We start from the raw sequence: 20,278 nt of genomic DNA, 5'->3' as shown, positions 1-20,278 counted from the left end.
TACACAAGTGTTGTGGATGAAGCAGATGTTGAAGGATTTGAGTGTGGAGGTTGAGCAGGCAGTGCCACTATATTGTGACAATACTAGTGCTATCAATATCTCTAAGAACCCGGTGATGCATTCTAGAACGAAGCACATTACTATCTGGTATCATTTCTTAAGAGACAAGGTGATGGAAGGTAAAGTAAGGATGGAGTTTGTTCCCACAGCAGAGCAGGTGGCTGATATCTTCACTAAACCGCTTCCCAAAGATCAGTTTGAGTTCCTCAAATAGAAGATGGGAGTGGTGGTTCTTCCAAAGCACTAGTAGCATTGGGAGAGGGGGAGCAAGTTGCTTGATGTTGCTACCCCTATATTGGACTCAGGGGGAGTCCATTGGTTTCACCCTTTGTACTTGTTGTCAAAGGGGGAGAGAGTTACTCATCGGAGCTTTAGAGTGTATTAGTGATGAGGTGGTTGCCAACAACTCCAAAGGGGGAGATTGTTGTTTTATGATTGTCCTTGTTGGCAACTCGGCCACGTGACCAGTTTGGGTGACATGGATGAAAATGATGACATGGTAGTGTCCAGTGTCATCAATGAGATAACAGAGCAGCTTGGTATGCATGGAGTGGTTTAATACATCATTAATAGGTGGTGCGGGTTTCTGGGTCAAAACTGGTAAAATTTGCCTATTTACGATCGAGGGCATTTTAAGCAATGAAAATGATATTTTTGGAAGATTGTTTCTTCATAAAAAATATAGATTGTAATTTATGTAGTCCAGTGCATCTGATTTTTTCGCATTCCGATACCATATGAAGAAGTTACGGCATTTGTGGCAGTCGAGGACAATTCGGCATTGAAGATGAATTTTTTAAAGGAAGTGTTCTCCATGTAACAATACGACAAAAATACAATCTTTCCAACGGTTCTGATTTCATCGCGTTCCGATTCCGTATGAGAAAGATACGTCATTGGAAAGGTCTAGGATCATTTTTGTCCTTTTACATGGATGATTCAGATGATTGAGTCTTCTGAAAAGTCGTAGAGAATCTAGTTACGATTCCAACGCACTGCGTTTCATCTCGATCGGATATCGTATGAAAAAGTTATAAGTGTTTCCGTAAAGTCGGTTCGAAAATTCAAACCGAAAATCCATCAGTTGCTCTCGGTGTTGGGTGGATTTTTCGAAATTTATTTTTGAAATTTGAAGGGTTTTTGTGTAATTTCAAGATTTTGAAGGTCTGAATTGCAAGGAGTCTTTAAGCACTGAAATATATGGAGGCAGGGGCTTGATTGTAATAAAGAGGAAAAAAGGGAAGTGAAATGGATGGTCAAGATTCGACCACATAGGCTTGATGCCCATCCAAAGGCTGCTGAGATTTTTTGCTGACATGGACGAGATAGATGCTTGCGCGTAGGATTTGATTGGTTAGGTGCATAATTCTTGATGCACTGGCGCTACACCTTATTAAGGTATGTTGGTGTGTTTCGCATGCGTACAAGAACAATCTCGTACGTTGTTGATCCATAGATTTAGAATCTATTAAATGAAGAGAGAGAAAGTGAATTCTAAATCCATGGACTAGAGACGTATGAGATTGTTCTCGTACGTGGACCTGATCCGATCTCCCAAGACACCAGGCTTTATCAGTAAAACTCCCAACCATAGGTATTACAATAATGTGAGGCTAACCTCATTAGAATGTCATAAATTTTATCATATGTTAGATGAAATTTTAAAGGTTCATGGACAAACACAAAAATGCAAGGATGCATACACATACATGAATAAATATTTGATTAAATATAAATATAAGAAGTCTGGCACGTGCCTAGTATGTAAGGTGCACAACTAATCTAATGTTCAGTTGTCTAAAACCGATGTCCACACGGATCAAAATGGTGGACTACTCACAAGCTTACCATGACAAATATTTTAAATGAACTTTTTCTTTAATCCTCCAAATTAATAGGGTATTTGATAATTTAGGTTTATTTTCTCAATTTATTTTGGTAAATATTTTTATTCTCTCAATAGGTTCACAAATGTTGTGTTTTCCGTAATATTTGTGATGGTAATATGATTTAGACCCTAGTAATAATTTCAGTTTTCTTATTTATTTCCCCACCTCCCATTCTACAGTTTTTTTATATTCAAAATTTATTAATATATTGAGAGAGGGTTTTCTTAGAAAGCGGCATAAGGGAGCAAATGAGGTATAACAAAACAGCATCATCTTACATAGAAGGGCAACAAGGTCATTTCATGTGAGAAGGAGAGAGATAGACACATCGGACGTTTGCATACCCTGCCCAGTAGCTCAGGACCTTTTTCCATTTATATAATAAGAAAAGGTTATCTGAGCTATATCGTATACCATGCCTTCTCACATTAATTGATATATTAAATTATTTTAGGTAGAGAAAAACAATGTAAGAGGGTGTGGTTTACCTTTTATAATAGCTTGCATAGAGATTTTTATTTTTTTATTTTTTTAAGTAAAGCTTGCTCCTCTTACTTAAGAATGTTTGAATTACCCTTAAACTCGTGTCCAAAATACCTCTCAAAAGCTAGCTAATCACCATGGTTATGTCGATAAATGATCCCTAGGTATCAGTATTAGTATCTATATCGGTCTTGATCTTAATTAATATCAGACCATATCAAGTCAGGTCGGACTGTTTTGGCCCTTAAAATACTAGTACCTTGATTTTTTGGACCATTTTACCCTTCCATGTACCAATATCATTGCTATGATACTCGGCTGATATAATACCAATACCTTGAACCTTTGATTACCTCCTCCCATTGAGTACTCAAGGTTTTTTTATTTCTTGAACAAGCATTGAACAAGGTTGGCTTTCTAAACAAATTTCATAAAATTACATCAATAGGTTGGCAAAGGAGAGGACAACTACCTAGTGTAGTTTGCAAAGAATAGTGCTATGAAGCCCATTCTAGATGGTCCTCACTTTCCTTGGGCTCCATAAAGTAGGTACCAGTAAAAAAAAATGTTGGCAAAGTAAAATTAATGTGAAAAATAATCATATCTTATACAATCATTTTGAGCTAACTTGGTTTTCCATGAGGGGTTTTCGGGAATGATAAGGATCCTCGCCAAACCCTCTATTGCACATGCAACAGTTGGGAGAACTTGCATGCATCTCAAGTCCGTCCTAGCCATCGGATGCGCACGAAAGGAGCTTGAGGGTTAGAGAGGATCCAGACATTTTTTGGGAAAGGTACTAAAATCCTATAGAGGTTAGTGAACCTAAGGATGAAGTGGTGAACTTCACCTTGTAGAGGAAAAGTGTCCCCTAGATTTTGTTTTATAAGGAATTTCTTGGTTTTTGTGTCTTTATTCCTCTTCCCTCTTCACCCATACAGAGTTTCTATTTGACAAAATTTATCCAAGATTACAAATCCACAAGGCACTGATGCCTCTGTCTCTGTCTCTGTCTTATTGATTGGTAGATAGAATGGTAGCTCGCGACTCGCCATCAACCAAATCAGGAGTCACTCGGTCGACTCATTATTTGGACTTTCAGAAATGGAAGATAACCACCCTTCCACCCTTCCATTTCCCACCATTTGATAACTAACTTTATAACTAACCAATGTTGCATAACAATCCTCTTTCCCAACTGATTTTCAACGGCCAAAGATCACCGGCGACACTCTTAAGCCACCAAATCTTGCCGGAATAATCATCACTAGCTAGCTTTAATTACAGAGTACAGGACAGTTCACAGTAAATAAACAGAGGAAGAAACCAAATTACCTGAATAAGGAGACCTGAACTAAATTCGCCGGCCACCACATAGATGCCGGTTCCACCAGGTATCGTCGGAATATTCCAGCCCAACCAAAACCCAACACCTATCATCGTCCATTCAAAATTTCAATCCATACCCACTTCCATTAATCCCTTATTAACCAACTAATAAGCTTGAAGCTGTAATTACCTGTGTAGTTATGACGACAATTATGGAAACCAGGAAGGTGAACTTCTCCTTGTAGAATACCTTCACAGCAGTAACGATGTGAATGGCATATACAGTTCCAGCACCTGAATTAGCAAAGATGGTAATGAGAACATGTTCTTTGACATTGAATGGACCTGGGTTTAGAGTGAATTCCCAGCGAGTATCCTTGAAGAAGACTCGGTCTGTAATCGTGGAAGCCATTAGATGTCCCAGGGGAACCACTGCAATCTGAGCTGATATGGCTGTGATGGTAAGAGGCTCTGTTCTGTACCAGAAGAACTGGTTTAAGAACGACAAGACCACACATGACAGTGTCCCCAAAACCCACATTCGGAAGGTTAGTACCGGGAGAGTTGGGTCATCTGTCGTAGGTACTGTCAGGGCTACCTGCGGGACAGGCGAATTTTCCAACTCCGGCGACTCGATTGCCGGAGAAGAAGAAGAAGTAGAGGGACGGTTGTAATCTTCTTTCTCATCTTCTCCCACTGCACAAACTCAAAAGATATTTCAGTTTTTGACATACATGCCTAAAACACATACAGATTACAGAGAGAGAGAGAGGATGGAGGAAAACCCACCTAGAGGGGAGGTGATGTCGTCTTGAAATTCCATGGAAGACTAAGTTCTGATGATGTTTCTGCTCTCAGATTCTGCGAGCAGTGAAGATCGTAAAATAGAGTTGCAGAATATATGGTATCTATAGTGTTTTATCTGTTTGTCCATTTCTTCATAGGGGATATAGAGAGAGACACAGAGCCACGTTCCAAGACCACTGGAATTCCCATCTACCTCTCTCTTGCCTTCAGTTTCCGTCCCATCTCACTTTCATGGTTAAAAAGGCAATGGTGGACCGGAGGTTGGGGCACTTGAGTGACACTGACACCCAACCCAGTAATCAAATGTTTTCAACCTCAAACAGTCACACTTCAAAAACATTAAAAAGGGTCTCTCCTGTTGCTCCCGCTGATAGGATTCGTGGCCACATTTCCTTGTTTTTGAGAGCAGATCAGCTCCTCGTGCTAGGATAAGGTCTGATTCACACAGATAGAATTCATTTAAAGACAAACTCTGAGGTGGATTTCATCTGTATGGGTTAGATCGTAGGAGAATGTACGGGAACCTGATCCACAGTCCTGGTTTTTTTGGGTAAAAACCTGGCTACCTTTTCATGATACCATTTAAGTACATTTGAATTACGATTTAATTATTACTTAATTGATTAAAATAATATAGTTTTATTTAGTGCTGATTATATGATGACATAGACTGAGGAATAACATTAAAGCACATATTAGAGGGCTGCTCAAAGGAGTGAAGCATGCAATGAAAGCGGGATGGAGCCATGGGGAGATATGGACTAATTCTGTTGATCTCCAATTTTTTGAGACTGATCATAGAAACTACAATTGGCCGCATAGAGACATTCCTATTTTTTGGATGTTGATACTTTTTTGTCTAAACTCAGTTTTTGTTTTAAAGCAACTAATCATGTGGTGATGCTCCTAAAACACTTAGCTTTTTGGGTTCTCACTAAGAGAACATCTCTTTATAATTCTCACTCCTATAATGATGTATATTCACTCCTCCCATCTTAATCAATTTCTTTTTTGTGATAAAAAAAAATTATGATTCAATTCCTCTTTGCTACACACTACCAATTGGCAAAAGTTTTCCACTCAATGTTGTAGAGAGTTGAAGGGCGAATTCCATCATCCATGGTGGTTTGACGTTATGTTTGGATTCGTACAATATTATGAGTCTCATTGTTCACTCTCGCCGTTTATTAATGAAGGTTGAAATAGTTGATGTATGATGTCTTGTATCCATTGCTTGCACAAGTGATTTGATTCTGAAAAGTCATTAAGGAGTTGAAGGCCTAGAGGCCAAGATAAATTGATGCACCTTGTGCATTATCATCATTAAGAGTGAGGCCTTGACAAACTATCTGGTCCATGCGACGCCCTTGAGAAATATTTAGGGTTATACGGCTATTTCGATAAATTACTTGCATAAAATTTTGTTTTATATTTGTAGTGAGGTTTCTTTCCCTCTAAATAATTTGAGAAAGGTGTGGGGAAGATCAATTATAACTCTTTTCTTCATTAATTGCGAAGCAAGATCTCATCTCACTGTGAATGTAGGAAATCTTGCCAAACCATGTTAATCTCTGTGCATTATGTCATTGTTTGTTTGCGATTTATTCTTTTCTTCATCGTTTTAGGGTTCTGTTTCTATAGAATTATCCTTCATTAGTCGAATGAGAAGGTCAAGCCCATGCAGGGTTTAAAAACGCCGAATTGTGATCTACATTGGCCTTGATAAAATCAAATTGCTCCTAGAATCAATGTTTTAATGCCCTTTAGGGTTTTTCCTTGCAAGGATATGGTGATCAAGAATTGGCCAATCCAATCTTGATTCTTGAAACATTGATCCTGTGATTGATGGATTCTCTTTACCATAAGTGAAGGAAAACTTGGTCTATATAATTTTGTCTACAATTATTCAACGAAAAAGATTGGCTACGCCATCAGGGCGCCCAACATGTGTCATTCTCTCTTCTCCTCCCTGAAGAAGAGACCTCCTTGCCCTCCTATGTCTAGCTATGTGATTGTTGTATGTCACCACCTACAAAAAGCTGGCGGCATGCCCAACCCTCTCCAAGTACTCAAACCATGTCTTCGATTATTCAAACTTGAGGAAGAGGTTATCAAGTTTTTTTTCTTCCCCCAAAAAATTTTATTACAATCAAAATTAGTGAAAAAGAAATTTTAACCTTACTATTTTTTTTTTTTCATTTTAATGTAATAATACAATGCTTCTTTCATTGAAGGTACAATCTTGTCTGACGCACAAAAAGAAAATATTTTGTTGTGAATAAACAAAATATTGAGGAATCATCCATATGTAAGTTCATAATTATTGATATGGGCATTTTTTCACATAAAAAGAAATCTTTCATTACAATAGAACTAGAAGTATTATGGATTATTCAAGAGTCAGAAATCTTGAGAAAGTAAAACTTTTCAATTCACTTTGGTTGAAACAAAATGCACCTTTTTTTTTTTTTTTTTTGTATATTTTGTTTGGAAAAAAAAAAAAAGCATACCCTTTCTCTTCCTATTGGATTGTTTGTCACCCTCCCCTCCCCTCCAATTGGTGCAAAACTGTACTTTAACATCCTATCAACCCTTTCCTTTTATGTTTAACTCTCCATCCATTAATCACCACCTCCAAAAAGTTGGATGGGGTAAGAATTTTGTGGACCCTACTAAAAAAAAAAAAAACTTGTGGACCAACAAACCTAAGTGGCTTGCAAGTGGCAAAACACAGCGTTGCGTGACAGAAGTTCTCGCTTTACTTATATCAGATGGCATCCTCCGGAAGAGGGGGTATTAAAGATCAATGCTGATGGGTCAGCAAGAGGAACTCTGGGATCGGCAGGTATTGGTGGCATTATTTGTGATTCTAATGGATCCTTTTTACATTGTTTCTCGGTTTGTATTGGTGTGACATACGCTTGTGTTGCTGAAGCATCGGCCATTCGGAGGGCGTTGCAGTTTGTTATTCAATATTGATGGACTAATGTCTGGATTGAGAGCAATAATCTTATGATTGTAAACATTCTCAACGATAACTGTTCCTCAATACTGTGGCAGATCGACTACATCATTTCAGATTGTAATGCGATGGGATCAACGATCCATCACCTTTAGTTCTTGCATGTTCTACGTGAAGGCAATTTCGTGACTGATCAACTTGCCTCAGATAGAGCTTATTGGCAGCATAACCTTTCGTGGGATCTTTTTCCCCCTCTTTGTATTTCTTCTCTTGTTTTTTGACGGATCTGGCAGGTGTTTCTTTCCCAGATCCTTTTGTTAATTTTATTTTTCATCAAAAAAAAAAAAGCTTCTTTCACTATTTTTGTGTATTTCGTAGAAACTTCATCTTCCCCAACGGCCATAAAATTTGTTAAAACTCCATATTTTATCATTTAATTGCAGTGGATGGGACACGATTTGGTGCAATAGGGACCATTTTATAATGACGCTCCTGCACTCTGATCTGATAGAGCGGGACACTTGGCCCCATCTGCTGACACGATGATGAAGATGTTTTTAATTTTTGGTGTAATGAGACGAAACCATAGTATTCATCTTAAATTCCTAACACGTTACAATGACTTGTTCTGTCTCTCACTCCATAAATGATTCTATGCCTCTCACTTAAATGCTTCTCTTCCCACATTGGCCCAAACCAAAGCAACGTACCACGTGGATATGGTATCGGCTAAGTTATGATATCGATCTGGAATTCTGGATCGGACGGATTTTCTCCTAGTTTTCAATAACAATATATTTTTATTTACATTTTTAACCTTCATACATATCGGCCTTGCATTGGCCTCTGCAGCTGCAGGTATCAATACCAATCCTTCAATTCACCTGATCTGATTACTAGAACTACGGGTACCACTTCATCCATGGCATCATTTTCCTCGAATCACCTTTTGTATAGGGTATGTTAACCCATTTTGTGTCTCTCTCTCTTCTTCATATGAAATGAATTTACTTTAAGATAACATTTTGTCACACTTGATTATTCATTGATGCGATCCTCTATGATGCTTGCTCATAAGACCCTCCTCCTAATTAAAAAAAAAAATCTCCCACAATATTGATGGATAAATATACCACACTACATCAATGAAAATGCAAGAGTTGATTTCCTCACTAACAGATCCATAAGGAAGAAGAGCGAAAATGTCAAGAAGAGACTATTAATTATAGATTAGTTGTGGGAAATAACCTCCACACTATCGGCATAGGAATCTTTTTCCCTAACAATGAATTAAAAGAAAAAAAGGCAAGGTATCCCTAGCTAGTAGCATCCTCTCTCTCCGCATTTGGAAAAGACATAAGTGTTTCCCACGTTATTGATGGAGAAACGTCCCATGCCATATCAATGAATATGCGAGAAATGATTTCGCCAGTAACGGGTCCACTAGGGAAAAGAGAGATGTCAAAAGAAGTGTTAATTATTAAAAGGTCATTGAAAATTATCTCCATACCATCGTCATAGGAATCTTTTTCCCTAATAATAAATAAGAAAAAGGCTATTTATGTCAGTAGAGTCCCAGGCAAGGTCCCCAACTTGTTTTACCCTCTCCCCTCCCCCTTTGGAAAAGACCCCGCTTCGCTTTGTCCAACATTGTTATGGATACATACCATTAGCTTACAGAATGTTGTTGACATGCTCAACCCTCTCCCTAAAAAAATAATAATAAAGGAGAGTAATCTCCAAACAAGTAACAAAAGGGAGCATATGTTGATGGAGTTTTCACCTCTGATTTGCAATCTTCTTTATTCCAATTTGAATGGATTCTGGAGGCTGAAGAGGCCTTTTGGCTCCAGAAATCTGGTCAATCTTTTTTCTTGGAAGGCGATCGAAATACTAGATTTTTCCATACTGCAGCTAAGATCAATCAACATAAAAGAAGAATTTCATCCATCATCTCATCTGATGGAACCAGACTTGATAACCCTGCTTTGATTGCTAATGAGTTCGCTGAACACTTAAAAGGTATTTTCACTTCTTCCAACCCGTTTGATCCATCCTTTATTGAATGTCTGTTTCCAGCCTCTTTGAATATTGACAATAATGCTCTGATCTCTCTTCCCACTTCTGAAGAAATTCATTATGTTCTCTTTTTTTTTAGGGCCCTTGAAATCCCCTGGACCGGATGGTTTTCAAGCACTGTTCCTTTAGAAATTTTGGGATTTTATTGCTACTGATGTGGATTCTTTTGTTCACCTCTTTTTCACTTTGGGCATTCTCCCTGCTAGTACTAAACATAACTCTTGTGTCTCTTATTCCCAAGAAAGAATCGACATCTTTGGTGTCTGATTTTAGGCCAATTAGTTTGTGCAATGTCACTTACAAACTATTGGCGAAACTAATTGCTACTCATCTTAGGCCATATCTTTCAGAATTCGTATCCCCTTGTCAGGCTGCTTTTGTTCCAGTGCAAGAAATTACGGATAATGTAATTTTGGCACAGGAGATTTTCCACTCTCTTAAGAGGAAAAAATGTAAGTCTGGATTTGTGGCAATTAAATTAGATATGGCTAAAGCATATGATAGATTGGAATGGAATTTCTTGTTTGCTCTTCTTCAGTTTTGGGTTTCAGTGAGCAGTGGATTGCTCTGATCAGAGCTCTAATTTTGACCCCTTCCTTTTCAATTAAATTTAATGGGTCTGCCTTTAATTTTTTCTCTAGCCTTTGGGGTCTTTGGCAGGGTTGTCCTCTTAGTCCTTTTTTTGTTTATTGTTGCCATGGAGGGTCTTTCTCGTTTGTTAGCTGTGTTTAGGGAGTTAAATCTCTTTAAAGGAATTAAATTTTGTCGGTATGCACCAGAAATTTCACATTTGTTTTTTGCTGATGATACTTTTATTTTCTGTCGAGCTACCCCTGAGGATCTTTCTACTGTTAAATGCATTATTGATTTGTTTTCCGATCTTTCTGATCTTGAAATAAATCTTAATAAGAGTGGCTTAACATTTAGTTCTAATATTCCTTTTGCAAAGAGATTGTCTTTGCAAAACATCTTAGGTATCTCTGAAATGTCTTATGAGGCTTCTTACCTTGGAACTAATCTTTTCACTCTCGGTCCAAAATTCAAAACTTTTCGTCTTTAATCCAACGTGTAAAGCGCAAACTTGCCACATGGAAAGCTCAATCTCTATCTTATGTTGGCCGACAGGTTCTCATTCAATCAGTTCTTGCGTCTATGCCTTCTTACCTAATGTCCTGTTTTACTATCCCTAAGACTATATGCAGGAAACTTGATTCTATCGCTCTTCAGTTCTAGAATGGAGATTCTGACACTCAACGTTAGGCTCATCTAATTGGATGGCATCGAATTTGTTGCCCAAAGTCAAATGGTGGTCTTGGCATAAGGGATGCTTCAACCCAAAACAAGGCTCTCCTCCTCAAGCTGGGGTGGCAGATGCTGACTAATCCATGTGGTCAGTGGTGTTGAAGGATAAATATTTTCACAGTCGTTCTGTTTTTGACCCTCGCACTCTGAAATCCATAAGTGGGAATGCAATTGTAAGTATGCTTCCTACCCTGAAACATATGATCTTCAGAAAAATTGGAAATGGGGATTCCACTTACTTTTGGTATGATCCTAGATTTATAGCTCTAATGTAAGTTTCATTCATGAATTTGCTCGTTCAACTTGTGATCCTTTGTTGTGCATGGTTAATAATTTTATCATCAATGGTTATTGGAATTCTAATTTCTTACTCTGTTTTACCTGCTCATGTTTCCAATAGAATTGTGTCTATCCTGATTTCAAATGAAAATGATAAATGGATTTGTCATCTATACAAAAGAGGGTGTCTCACAACCAAACTGGCTGCTAAATATCCTTCCAATCTAACCACAATGGCTGCTATAACAGGTGTATATGCTCATCTCCATGCTCTCAATGGTGGCGTTTCTTTTGGAACCTCCAAATCCATCCAAAATTTAAGATTTTTTTTTAATAATGACCATGGATGGTTTCCCATCAAAGTGCTCCCTGCGAAAATGGATTGATATAGATACTAAATGTGGTCTATATCATGTTGAGCAGGAAAACCCTTTCCGTATTTTCTTTGCTTGTGAACTCTCACAACAGATTTGGGTTGCCAGTCCGGTGGGCTTACGTTTAAGTAATCTTCCTTTTTCTTCAGTTCTTTCCATAATAATCTATGTTTTTAACTCGTGTAACTTTGATCTTAAAGAATTATCGTATGTTTGTTTTTTTATGGTATTATTATTACATGTTACTTTATGCGGAATCATAGGAATTTGGTTGTGATCGCAACACCCAAATCCAGGCTTCGTGCTTTCACAAGTCAATATATGGATGGAAAAATATTATAAGTATTATACATCACAACCATCCAAGTTTGAGGAATCGGAATATGACCTTAGGACTGTTATGACACACCCTCTGCCCGTATTTGCAGACCATGTACTTCTAGTCACAGTTGTGGCTAATAGATCTTCAGGTATTTCTGGTTGGGCTATAGCATTTTGTTCAGAAAGGCGATACTTATATTCCCTTGTTGACTTTGCTCTCACAGAAGAGGCTTTTGATGCAACGGCCATGGGAATGCTAATCAAATTAAAGACTCGAGAGAAACGAGGATGGAAGGTGGATGGGATTTTAACAAATGTGGCTGATATAATGGTTTATGGGATAGTAGTAATTTTTCGAGGTGGCCTTGGACCACCTTTGATCACAGACTGGTACTCGAAAAACTGTTCGAGAAATATTTTGTGTGTACAAAGTAACCCTAGGACGTTAGAAGCCGTTAAACTCAAGGCCCAGATGGGTGACTCAGAAACATTGTTTTGTAAATTGTCTATAATCTTACTGTCTTCTTTCTTCGAATTGAAAAAAAAAAAAAAAAATGACTGACAAGAACACTTCCGCAAATAGGGGCAAAGAGGCCATTTTAAGAGAGAGGATACCAATGTACCCTTTTGGTTGGAGACATTTTTTGAACGCTAACTAATAGTGCAAGTACATACCATCGAGCACGAACAATGAGAGGGGGCACTCGAGCATCTTCAACGATGACAGCGGAATCTTTTTGCACCAATTGTTAGGTAGCATTCTTTATTCCATAATAATAATAAACAAGAAAGTCCCCTCTACGAATGTGACCCCTATGCCAACAGCCCAACCAATGAGAACACACACTTGGGCATTGCCTAAGGACACGGTGATCATTTCACACCCACTGTATCTAGGGCAAGAGCACGCTCACATACACATGAACAATATAAGTTGTCCCTAGTAATACTAATAAAAATAAACAGATAAATAAACAACGAGGACTGACCCATTAATATCCCGCCCAATCTCATCACCCCTCATGAAATTGTGATAGAATTAGAGACAAGTTACCTACTCTCAAGGTCATATTTTCTAATTTACAGCTTACACCAATAAAACAAAAGGGTCATATTTTCTAACCTAGAAACCTTTTCATTTGGAATAATTTTTGTGGTTTGGAATTGGTTAAACTTTAGAGTATGATACAGTCACGTTCGGATATGATCAGAATCTTGAGATTCCTCATGGAAATTTGGGAATTTGAATTTGCACTTAATTTTTCGAAATCGGTGTGAATTATCCAAAGAGATTGAAAATAACTCCCTTACAAAGGTTCTTAGAATCAAGCTGGAAACATTACATGTCCATTGATCATCTGCACTTAATAGCTTGAGTCTTCAAATTGAACACTTTAAAAGGGTATAGAGTTCATCAAACCAACTATGTAATAGTTAATCTGTATGCAGTAATCGTAAAAAGAGAGACCACACATGCCATGCATTTTTTAATCCCACATCGTGGAATATTGAAATAATTCAAAATTCCACCTAATGGATTAAAATTTTGAGTTAGACAAATCAAATATACATTCAAACATCTCTGATGACTTATCATTCTTCTGAAACTGCCTTGCATTCCAAAGGGCACCGCAATTGGCCGGCCAGAGTCACAGGAAGCCCCAAAACACCAACGGAAAGATTCTACATGAGGCTTCAAACCCTATTGTTATAGCCTTGGAGCTTCTGACTCAAGTAAATAAGGAACATTTGTAGACTAATATAATATGACTATTTAACAGCTTCGTCAACTTATTTATTGAAGCAACGGAGAATATTCTACATTAGTCATAGATGTTAGAGAGGCATATTGGTAGTACTTTCTCATAATTTAACAGATTCCATGCATACATAGGCTAGGCCAAAAGAGAAAAAAAAAATTAATCTGGCTACATGTTGAAGCACTAATTACTGTCGAGGTGATTACATTAGTCATATGGCAGGTACAAGAACCACAAACTTTGAATCAGGATCCACATCACCCCCAAATCGGTAGGGATCAGCGAAGAATCAAGTCCTAAAATCCGAAAACACAGTGATTCAGTCCCAAAAACCCTAGAATCAGCCACTCCGGACATCCATGAATCAGGATCATTCATGGCTAAATCCAGATTGACTCAACTGATTCAATTAATCCAATTCTGATTTTTGCAACAGTGGGTTCCAATAAGCCCCAACCCTAGTTCACATACAAGGATCAGCATATCATTATGAATCAGAAACAGGATCAAACTGGCTGATCCAATCTCCAATCCTGATTCTTTTAACACTGTATGGGGCAAGTTTCAGAAATACCTTCGATGTTCTATCATTCTTCAACTAGAGAAAATTGATCTACTACTAACTACTAATCAATTTTTGCACAGGCCTAAGTTATTTATTAAGCCTAACAATAACTTTACTCTTGCTTCAGCATTTAGTGGTAGATGCGATAATTAGGAAAACCTTGATTACAGACTTAAATGTTATGCTAAATCCTACATAGAAATTAACTCTCCCATTAAAAGAAAAACAAAAATGATCAGATGAACCAACTATTATGGGCCTACTTCTGGTGTCATCCTATTAGAATTTAATGGAAGTGTTTTTTTTCTATTTCAACCCGTCCATACGCTCGGCCATGTTTCTGCAAAATAACATATGGGCCCCATGGCTGACGGTGGACGGCAAAATGTACTCAAGATTTTCAAGTGCACTCGCTTAAAGCCATCCCCACACCACACCCCCTCCTCCCCTTTCAATGGAGCAAAGCTCTGGAAGTTAGAAGACCAATAAATTAGTGGAGGGAAACCAGGTTCAAAACTCTAAATATTGGACGAATCTTATGACCAACACTTTTTTTTAATAAGAGGATTCCTATAATCTGATGAGATTTTACTCCTAGAATAAATTTCAACTAAAACAAAGGACTAACTAATATGCTCTCATCCAAGATCAGTCCACAACAACAAAGCCAATGTCCAGAAGAGCTTGCTAGTAGAGTTGGTAAAGGCCTCAGCTGGTTGTTGGGAGGACTTGAGATAGAATCTCACCTCCACCACGGGGTGGTTGGGGGAGTTTAAGGTGGGGGATTAAAATTTATATTTACCTTATTTTTGTGAAACTCCCCATTTCCACGTACAGTAGCCGAGATGAGTTAACATACATGTATAACATCATAATCGACTTCAAAAAAAGGTTCTTGCATCTCTTGATAGGCCTTTGCTATTCTAACAATTATAAGCAAAATTCATCCCAACAGAAATTTTAAAAAACAATTAACATATAAAACCCATAGCACCAAATAGTCAATTGGAAATAATATATATAACATTCAAGCAAAATTGACGTAAAATATAGTTTGATCACTGATAAGTTCAATAAAAGCGGCAAAATGGATTGATTGACTAATTGTGGTTTAGCATGTTTCAACCAGGTTAAAGATTCATATGTAAAAGAGGATGAAGTGCAAATATGCAATTGTTCAAACCAAAGAAATTCACATCCCTGAAAACTAGGATTTTTTTTTTTTTTTTGGAAAAGCTAGGAGTTTGTTTATCCGGCAAAAAGCAGCGACAAATAAAAGAATCTTTTGTAAATCTATTCTAATATGCTCTTATCTATGTAAACTAGGACACCAAAAGAAGCCTTAAAAATTAATCCCTTACAGAGAACACTTGATGCAAGTAGTGACATGTCAATAAGCAAAACAAAATCAAGCTTGAAAAAAAAAAATGGTTTTTATGATTAGGGGGAAAATTTCAATGAAAGCCAAAATATAGAAAAGAGCAATACCAAACATGACATTGATTCGTACCCCTTTTGCTGAACCAGCTTTTTCCCCATTTTAACTCATGACATGAAATTCTGATCTCATAACATAAAAACAGCAGAGATACCATTCCGTCTCAAACTATAAAAAGACTCAGAAAAATATATAGTAGCGCAAGTAAAAAGGCTAATATGCAGCTATCAGTATGTTTGCGGAAACCTAGCCCAAACGGAACCATGTGCAGAACTCTACCAATCGTCCCTCAGTTGGAAACCTCCTGACCCAAGGGTTCCTAGAGAGAAGGGCACATACAACAACTTCTGAGTAACCGTTATCCTGTAACGCAGTTGTAACGCCCCTCACAATCGAAACTTCCCTGATTCGAGCGGATCCTACAGAGAATTTCCCGTTCAATGATTTCAGTGTGATTATATTCCGTAGCGCAGTCGTTCATTAGATCCTACGTCGACGAATAAAAAAAGGGTCTGAGCGCATACAAGGTAGCGTTTGTCACCTGGAATACGGCACTACTCAACGTCTGCTACGAGGCCCACCACCTGACCTTGGACCAGGATAACGAGCAAATTGTAGCCTTAAATTGGCTGAATCCCGGTCATGCTCGTCGAATTTATAACCTGCAAAATTGAATTGGACAGTTTTACCCTGCGCAAGTGACTCTTTGAAAGGAATAGAAGGCGCATCAAAATGCAAGATGATGCGGGACTCGTTATTATCGAATTAGCTTGCACATAAAAGCCACCAAACTTGCCAAAGCACCACTAGGTCCTAATACACCTGAATTGCAAGTGCTGCCTTCACAATCTGTTTTCCCATCCAAGCCCCTTACAGCTAAACTGATCACCTGTATCATAACTTTAGCAATCCGATAAAATGGTGACGGAAGTGTAAAAGCAAGCCTACCGCCTCCTTTAGTAAACTCACAATTACCAGGATTAAGGTCCTAGGTTTCCTCACAGCAGTCGTACACTTTTACCCCCACTTACTGGTTTGGCTCATTTTCCAACAGTTTGTTGTTCATGTTGTGGTAACACAAAAAGTTGAAGAGAAGTGGTGACACAGATCAAATCGACAGATCTGCTTATGGTGGGTAGGAGAAAGTGAATCCGCAAAAATTATTAGATATATCACATGGATGGGCAGAACAGAGAAAACCCCAATCAATGGGGTGGTTGGGGGGGGGGGCAAGAGAGGAGACAGTGTACAATCTGTACTCGAACAAAATCCCAAATTCTATCAATAACCAAATTGTGGGGGTTGTAAAGCTTTACAACTGTATTATAATTTATCTTCTAAATTAATTAGTCTAAATCTAAAAAGAAAATAACAAACCAAATAAAGGAAATTCCCTCCTTGTGTGAGCTAAGGTGGAGCTTCCTATCTATCTATAGACTGACATAAAAAAGGAAAATAAACTGAATCAAATCTGGACCTTCTTTTGGTAAAATCAAATCTGGACTCTAATATGTTGCATCTCAGCCTGAAATATAGGAATCTATAACTGCCAGGTATACAAACCCCTTCATACGCATGCTGTAATAAAAATCTAATAAAATTGGCTGGGAAATAGGAATGGCATCCAACCTTTCATAACAAGTAACATAATAACTAAATTAGGAAACTAAGGATCTATTTCATAAGCCAAAACAATTATATTCCAAAGTACTTATGAGTCATTTTTTTTGTGTGTTCAATATAAGTATTTCCACAAGTTAAGATGCCTTTGATAAAAGGAAGCACTTCTCTCTCCCCTCTCTCTTCTCTCTCCAATTTCGCACAACCTTCAGATCCCTTCACAAACTTTCACCATAGAATTCAGCTCAACCAGCAATCTCGCGTGAACGTACCTACCTCAGAACTCTTTTGAACCTCGGTAATCTCTAAAATAGCATAAAAATCAACCAGACCTACAAGCTTGTATCCAACAAGTAAAAGCTTCATATCGTTGGCAGCAACAAACTTGTCTTTAGCAAAATACGCGGGCAGGGGATTTGCATATGTAAAAAAGGTCGCCCGAAGATGGAAAAACCGAAGACGAGTGATCCAAAAGCGCATAAATGACAACTAAAGTGGCAAAAGAGTTCTCCAACACAACCAGCTCCCCATCCATCACTCCAGCCTCCTTGAGCTTCTTCAAGTTCAACCAAACCAAGGAATCGAGAAACACAAATACAAAACCAAAGTCCAATCTTTCGGTGTCAAATCTGACATTTAGGGTTTTAACAATCGAATCGAGAAGAACGTCACGGATACCACCGTTGGAGAGAGTCAGTTTGTTCAGAAGGACTACAAGAGCAACTCTAGATTCTTTTACAGTTAGAAATCTCGAATTCCAGTTCTGGTGAGGAACCCGTATAGAGGGGTTGATTCTTAGGTAGCTCATCAAAGGGTGGTGGGTTTGCAGAGGGCAAGGATGGGGCAGAAATGCAGAGTGTGGCATGGGTGGGGTGAGGCACGTCAGTTGGAAAGGGGAAGATGAAGGAGGAGAGCGTGGGGTGGGGTGGGGTGGGGTGGGAGATGAGGGAGACGAGAGATGGGAAAGTTTTTCCCCTTTCAATATTCCAGACACACGTTTAAATTTGTTCCTGTGTTTCTCAATATTTGTGTTTCAAATGTCTGGTTCATTACAAAAGAATAGAAATTTTGAACCAGCAATACCAAAGACGTTTCTATTCTAATACTGTTCCAAGGGAACCAAAAAAACACAGAAATACTCCAAATGAACGTTACCAAACAGACCCCAAAGTTTCCTAAGCAACCACATAATCCTGGTTAAGGAAACCAGAAAACTCCACATGCAAGAGCTGGTTTGGGTCCAAAAGGTGGGGTTCAACAGTTTAATAATGAAGCAAACAAAACCCAACTTGAAACTCACCAACCTCGGTCCTGCATTAAGCGGACACAGGTTAACATAGAATGGAATAGGGTTGTAAACACATACGCCAAGAATGGCACGGTCAAAAGGGTGGGGGGAGTGAAGTGGAAGACATCAAGAATGTAAGAAGTCAATGTTCAAGAAGAAAATGTCAGAAGCAAGCAAGCAACAAGCTCTTCACAAAAAATTGCATAATAAGGATAGAAATATTGCACAATACCCTCCCTCTGAAACCTTCTATACTATATCGTGGACATGCCAGATGATCTCCCGATGTGCAAAATTGTACTGGCCGCCCACTAGTACTAAAGAAAAGACAATCTGAAGTAACCCACTTATACTGGGATTGATCTCAGCACTACCATGTATTCCAAATATTCAGATTTGCCATCGTAGTTTCACCATTATGGCCTTCTAATGTGGCAATCCCTACTTCATCGCATCATCTTAAGTCTAAAGGAGAAACAACCATCAAGTAATAAAAAATAGTAAGAACTAAGTGTCATACAATGGGGTTGAGAGCCAAAAAGATTCACAAAGCATAGTTACTATTAAACTAAAAAGAACAGTAGATTTTCTCATGCCAAATATTGCACCAAAACTTGCTACCGTATCAGATATGATCAGAATATAACAACTGTTTCTGCTATGTTGCAACCAACAGACATCAAGCATAAACAGAAAAATAGACGTGGATATATATGGAGCTAATATTTCCAAAAATTGAAGGAAGTAGGAATAGCATGTCATGTTCACCTTGCAAGGCATCTAATGCAGTCGCTGCTTGGGCTGGAGTTGCAAAATCAACAAAGCAGAGGACAAGTGGTTCTCCTCCAGGCTGAAAAAAATAGAAGCATGTGAGCGATATACCACAGACTGCAGAATAATAGCTCAACACAGAAAAACAATAAATTTACATGTCTCGATTCCTTGCTGACAAGCCTCACTTCTCTAAATCCCACAAAAGGACGAAAAATATCTGCAAATCCAAGTAAAGGAACAACAACAGAAGACAAAACAAGAGGTATATAGTGCAAAAACAGGAGAAAGATTAGGTTGCCTAAAGAAGGATACGGGAAACTTCCCTGCGTGTACAGTTTGCAGGCAAGCCCTCCACGAAAAGAGTGTTTGAAGCATCTGGGGGGAGAGCCATTTCAGGTCTTCCACCACCAAACCCCATGTTTCGGCTTTTTCCAGCTAGACCTGGTTCAATACCCCCAACCGGGGGGAGAGACATTTCAGGTCTTCCACCACCGAACCCCATGTTCCGGCCTTTTCCAGCCATGCCTGGCTCGATGCCCCCAACTGTCATCATGCGTGGATCATCAACAGGATGACCAGTCATTCCTGCACTCATTGGTCTACCAGATTCCCCACCACCATAAGATGACATTTGCTGAAAATTGTTCCACAGAAACTGTTAGCCCCTCACATATCATCAGATACAAAATGACAAATCAGAAGTACAAAATGTATAAGATTAGTGAGCATTGCATACCGTTTGGCGCAGATAACGATCATAGGATGCATTAATGGATTCAGTATCTCTATTAACACGAGGTCCACCTCTTTCATCATCACGAGGAAAATAACTGGAAAATTCGTGACCGCCAGGGACATCTGCAAGTTCCATGGATGCAATTCAGCATACCAGGAAAATTAAGAAACTCATGCACAGATTCAGATTTTTTTTGGCGGGGGGGGGGGGGG

The 20,278-nt window shown here is 38.5% G+C and overlaps 2 protein-coding genes across 8 annotated transcripts in view; both read right to left on the bottom strand.

The window, feature by feature from the left end:
• Positions 1-4,782, bottom strand: part of LOC122060549 (oligopeptide transporter 7-like) — a 13,635-nt gene extending 8,853 nt beyond the window's left edge. The window contains exons 1-3 of one of the 2 annotated variants that reach the window (XM_042623679.1): positions 4,551-4,782; positions 3,952-4,457; positions 3,768-3,865 (exon numbers count right to left, since the gene is read on the bottom strand). In XM_042623679.1, coding sequence (XP_042479613.1) covers positions 3,768-3,865; positions 3,952-4,457; positions 4,551-4,584 — 638 coding nt within the window. In that variant the 5' untranslated portion in view covers positions 4,585-4,782. Of the gene's footprint in view, positions 1-3,767; positions 3,866-3,951; positions 4,458-4,550 lie in introns of those variants that run through there. The other variant, XM_042623680.1, reaches the window with a different exon arrangement.
• Positions 4,783-13,177: 8,395 nt separating this feature from the next.
• Positions 13,178-20,278, bottom strand: part of LOC122061541 (RNA-binding protein 1-like) — an 8,347-nt gene continuing 1,246 nt past the window's right edge. The window contains exons 2-7 of one of the 6 annotated variants that reach the window (XM_042624836.1): positions 20,067-20,188; positions 19,643-19,964; positions 19,486-19,547; positions 19,325-19,406; positions 16,173-16,310; positions 15,683-16,067 (exon numbers count right to left, since the gene is read on the bottom strand). In XM_042624836.1, the coding sequence (XP_042480770.1) occupies positions 16,207-16,310; positions 19,325-19,406; positions 19,486-19,547; positions 19,643-19,964; positions 20,067-20,188 (692 nt within the window). In that variant the 3' untranslated portion in view covers positions 15,683-16,067; positions 16,173-16,206. Of the gene's footprint in view, positions 13,611-14,279; positions 14,678-15,682; positions 16,068-16,172; positions 16,311-19,324; positions 19,407-19,485; positions 19,548-19,642; positions 19,965-20,066; positions 20,189-20,278 lie in introns of those variants that run through there. The other 5 variants (XM_042624835.1, XM_042624834.1, XM_042624838.1 and 2 more) reach the window with 5 other exon arrangements.

This window comes from Macadamia integrifolia, chromosome 14, assembly GCF_013358625.1.
Source record: "Macadamia integrifolia cultivar HAES 741 chromosome 14, SCU_Mint_v3, whole genome shotgun sequence".
NCBI classification, from domain to species: Eukaryota; Viridiplantae; Streptophyta; class Magnoliopsida; order Proteales; family Proteaceae; genus Macadamia; species Macadamia integrifolia.
The sequence above is the reverse complement of the archived record's forward strand: the minus strand, read 5'-3'. Positions and strand labels throughout refer to the sequence as shown.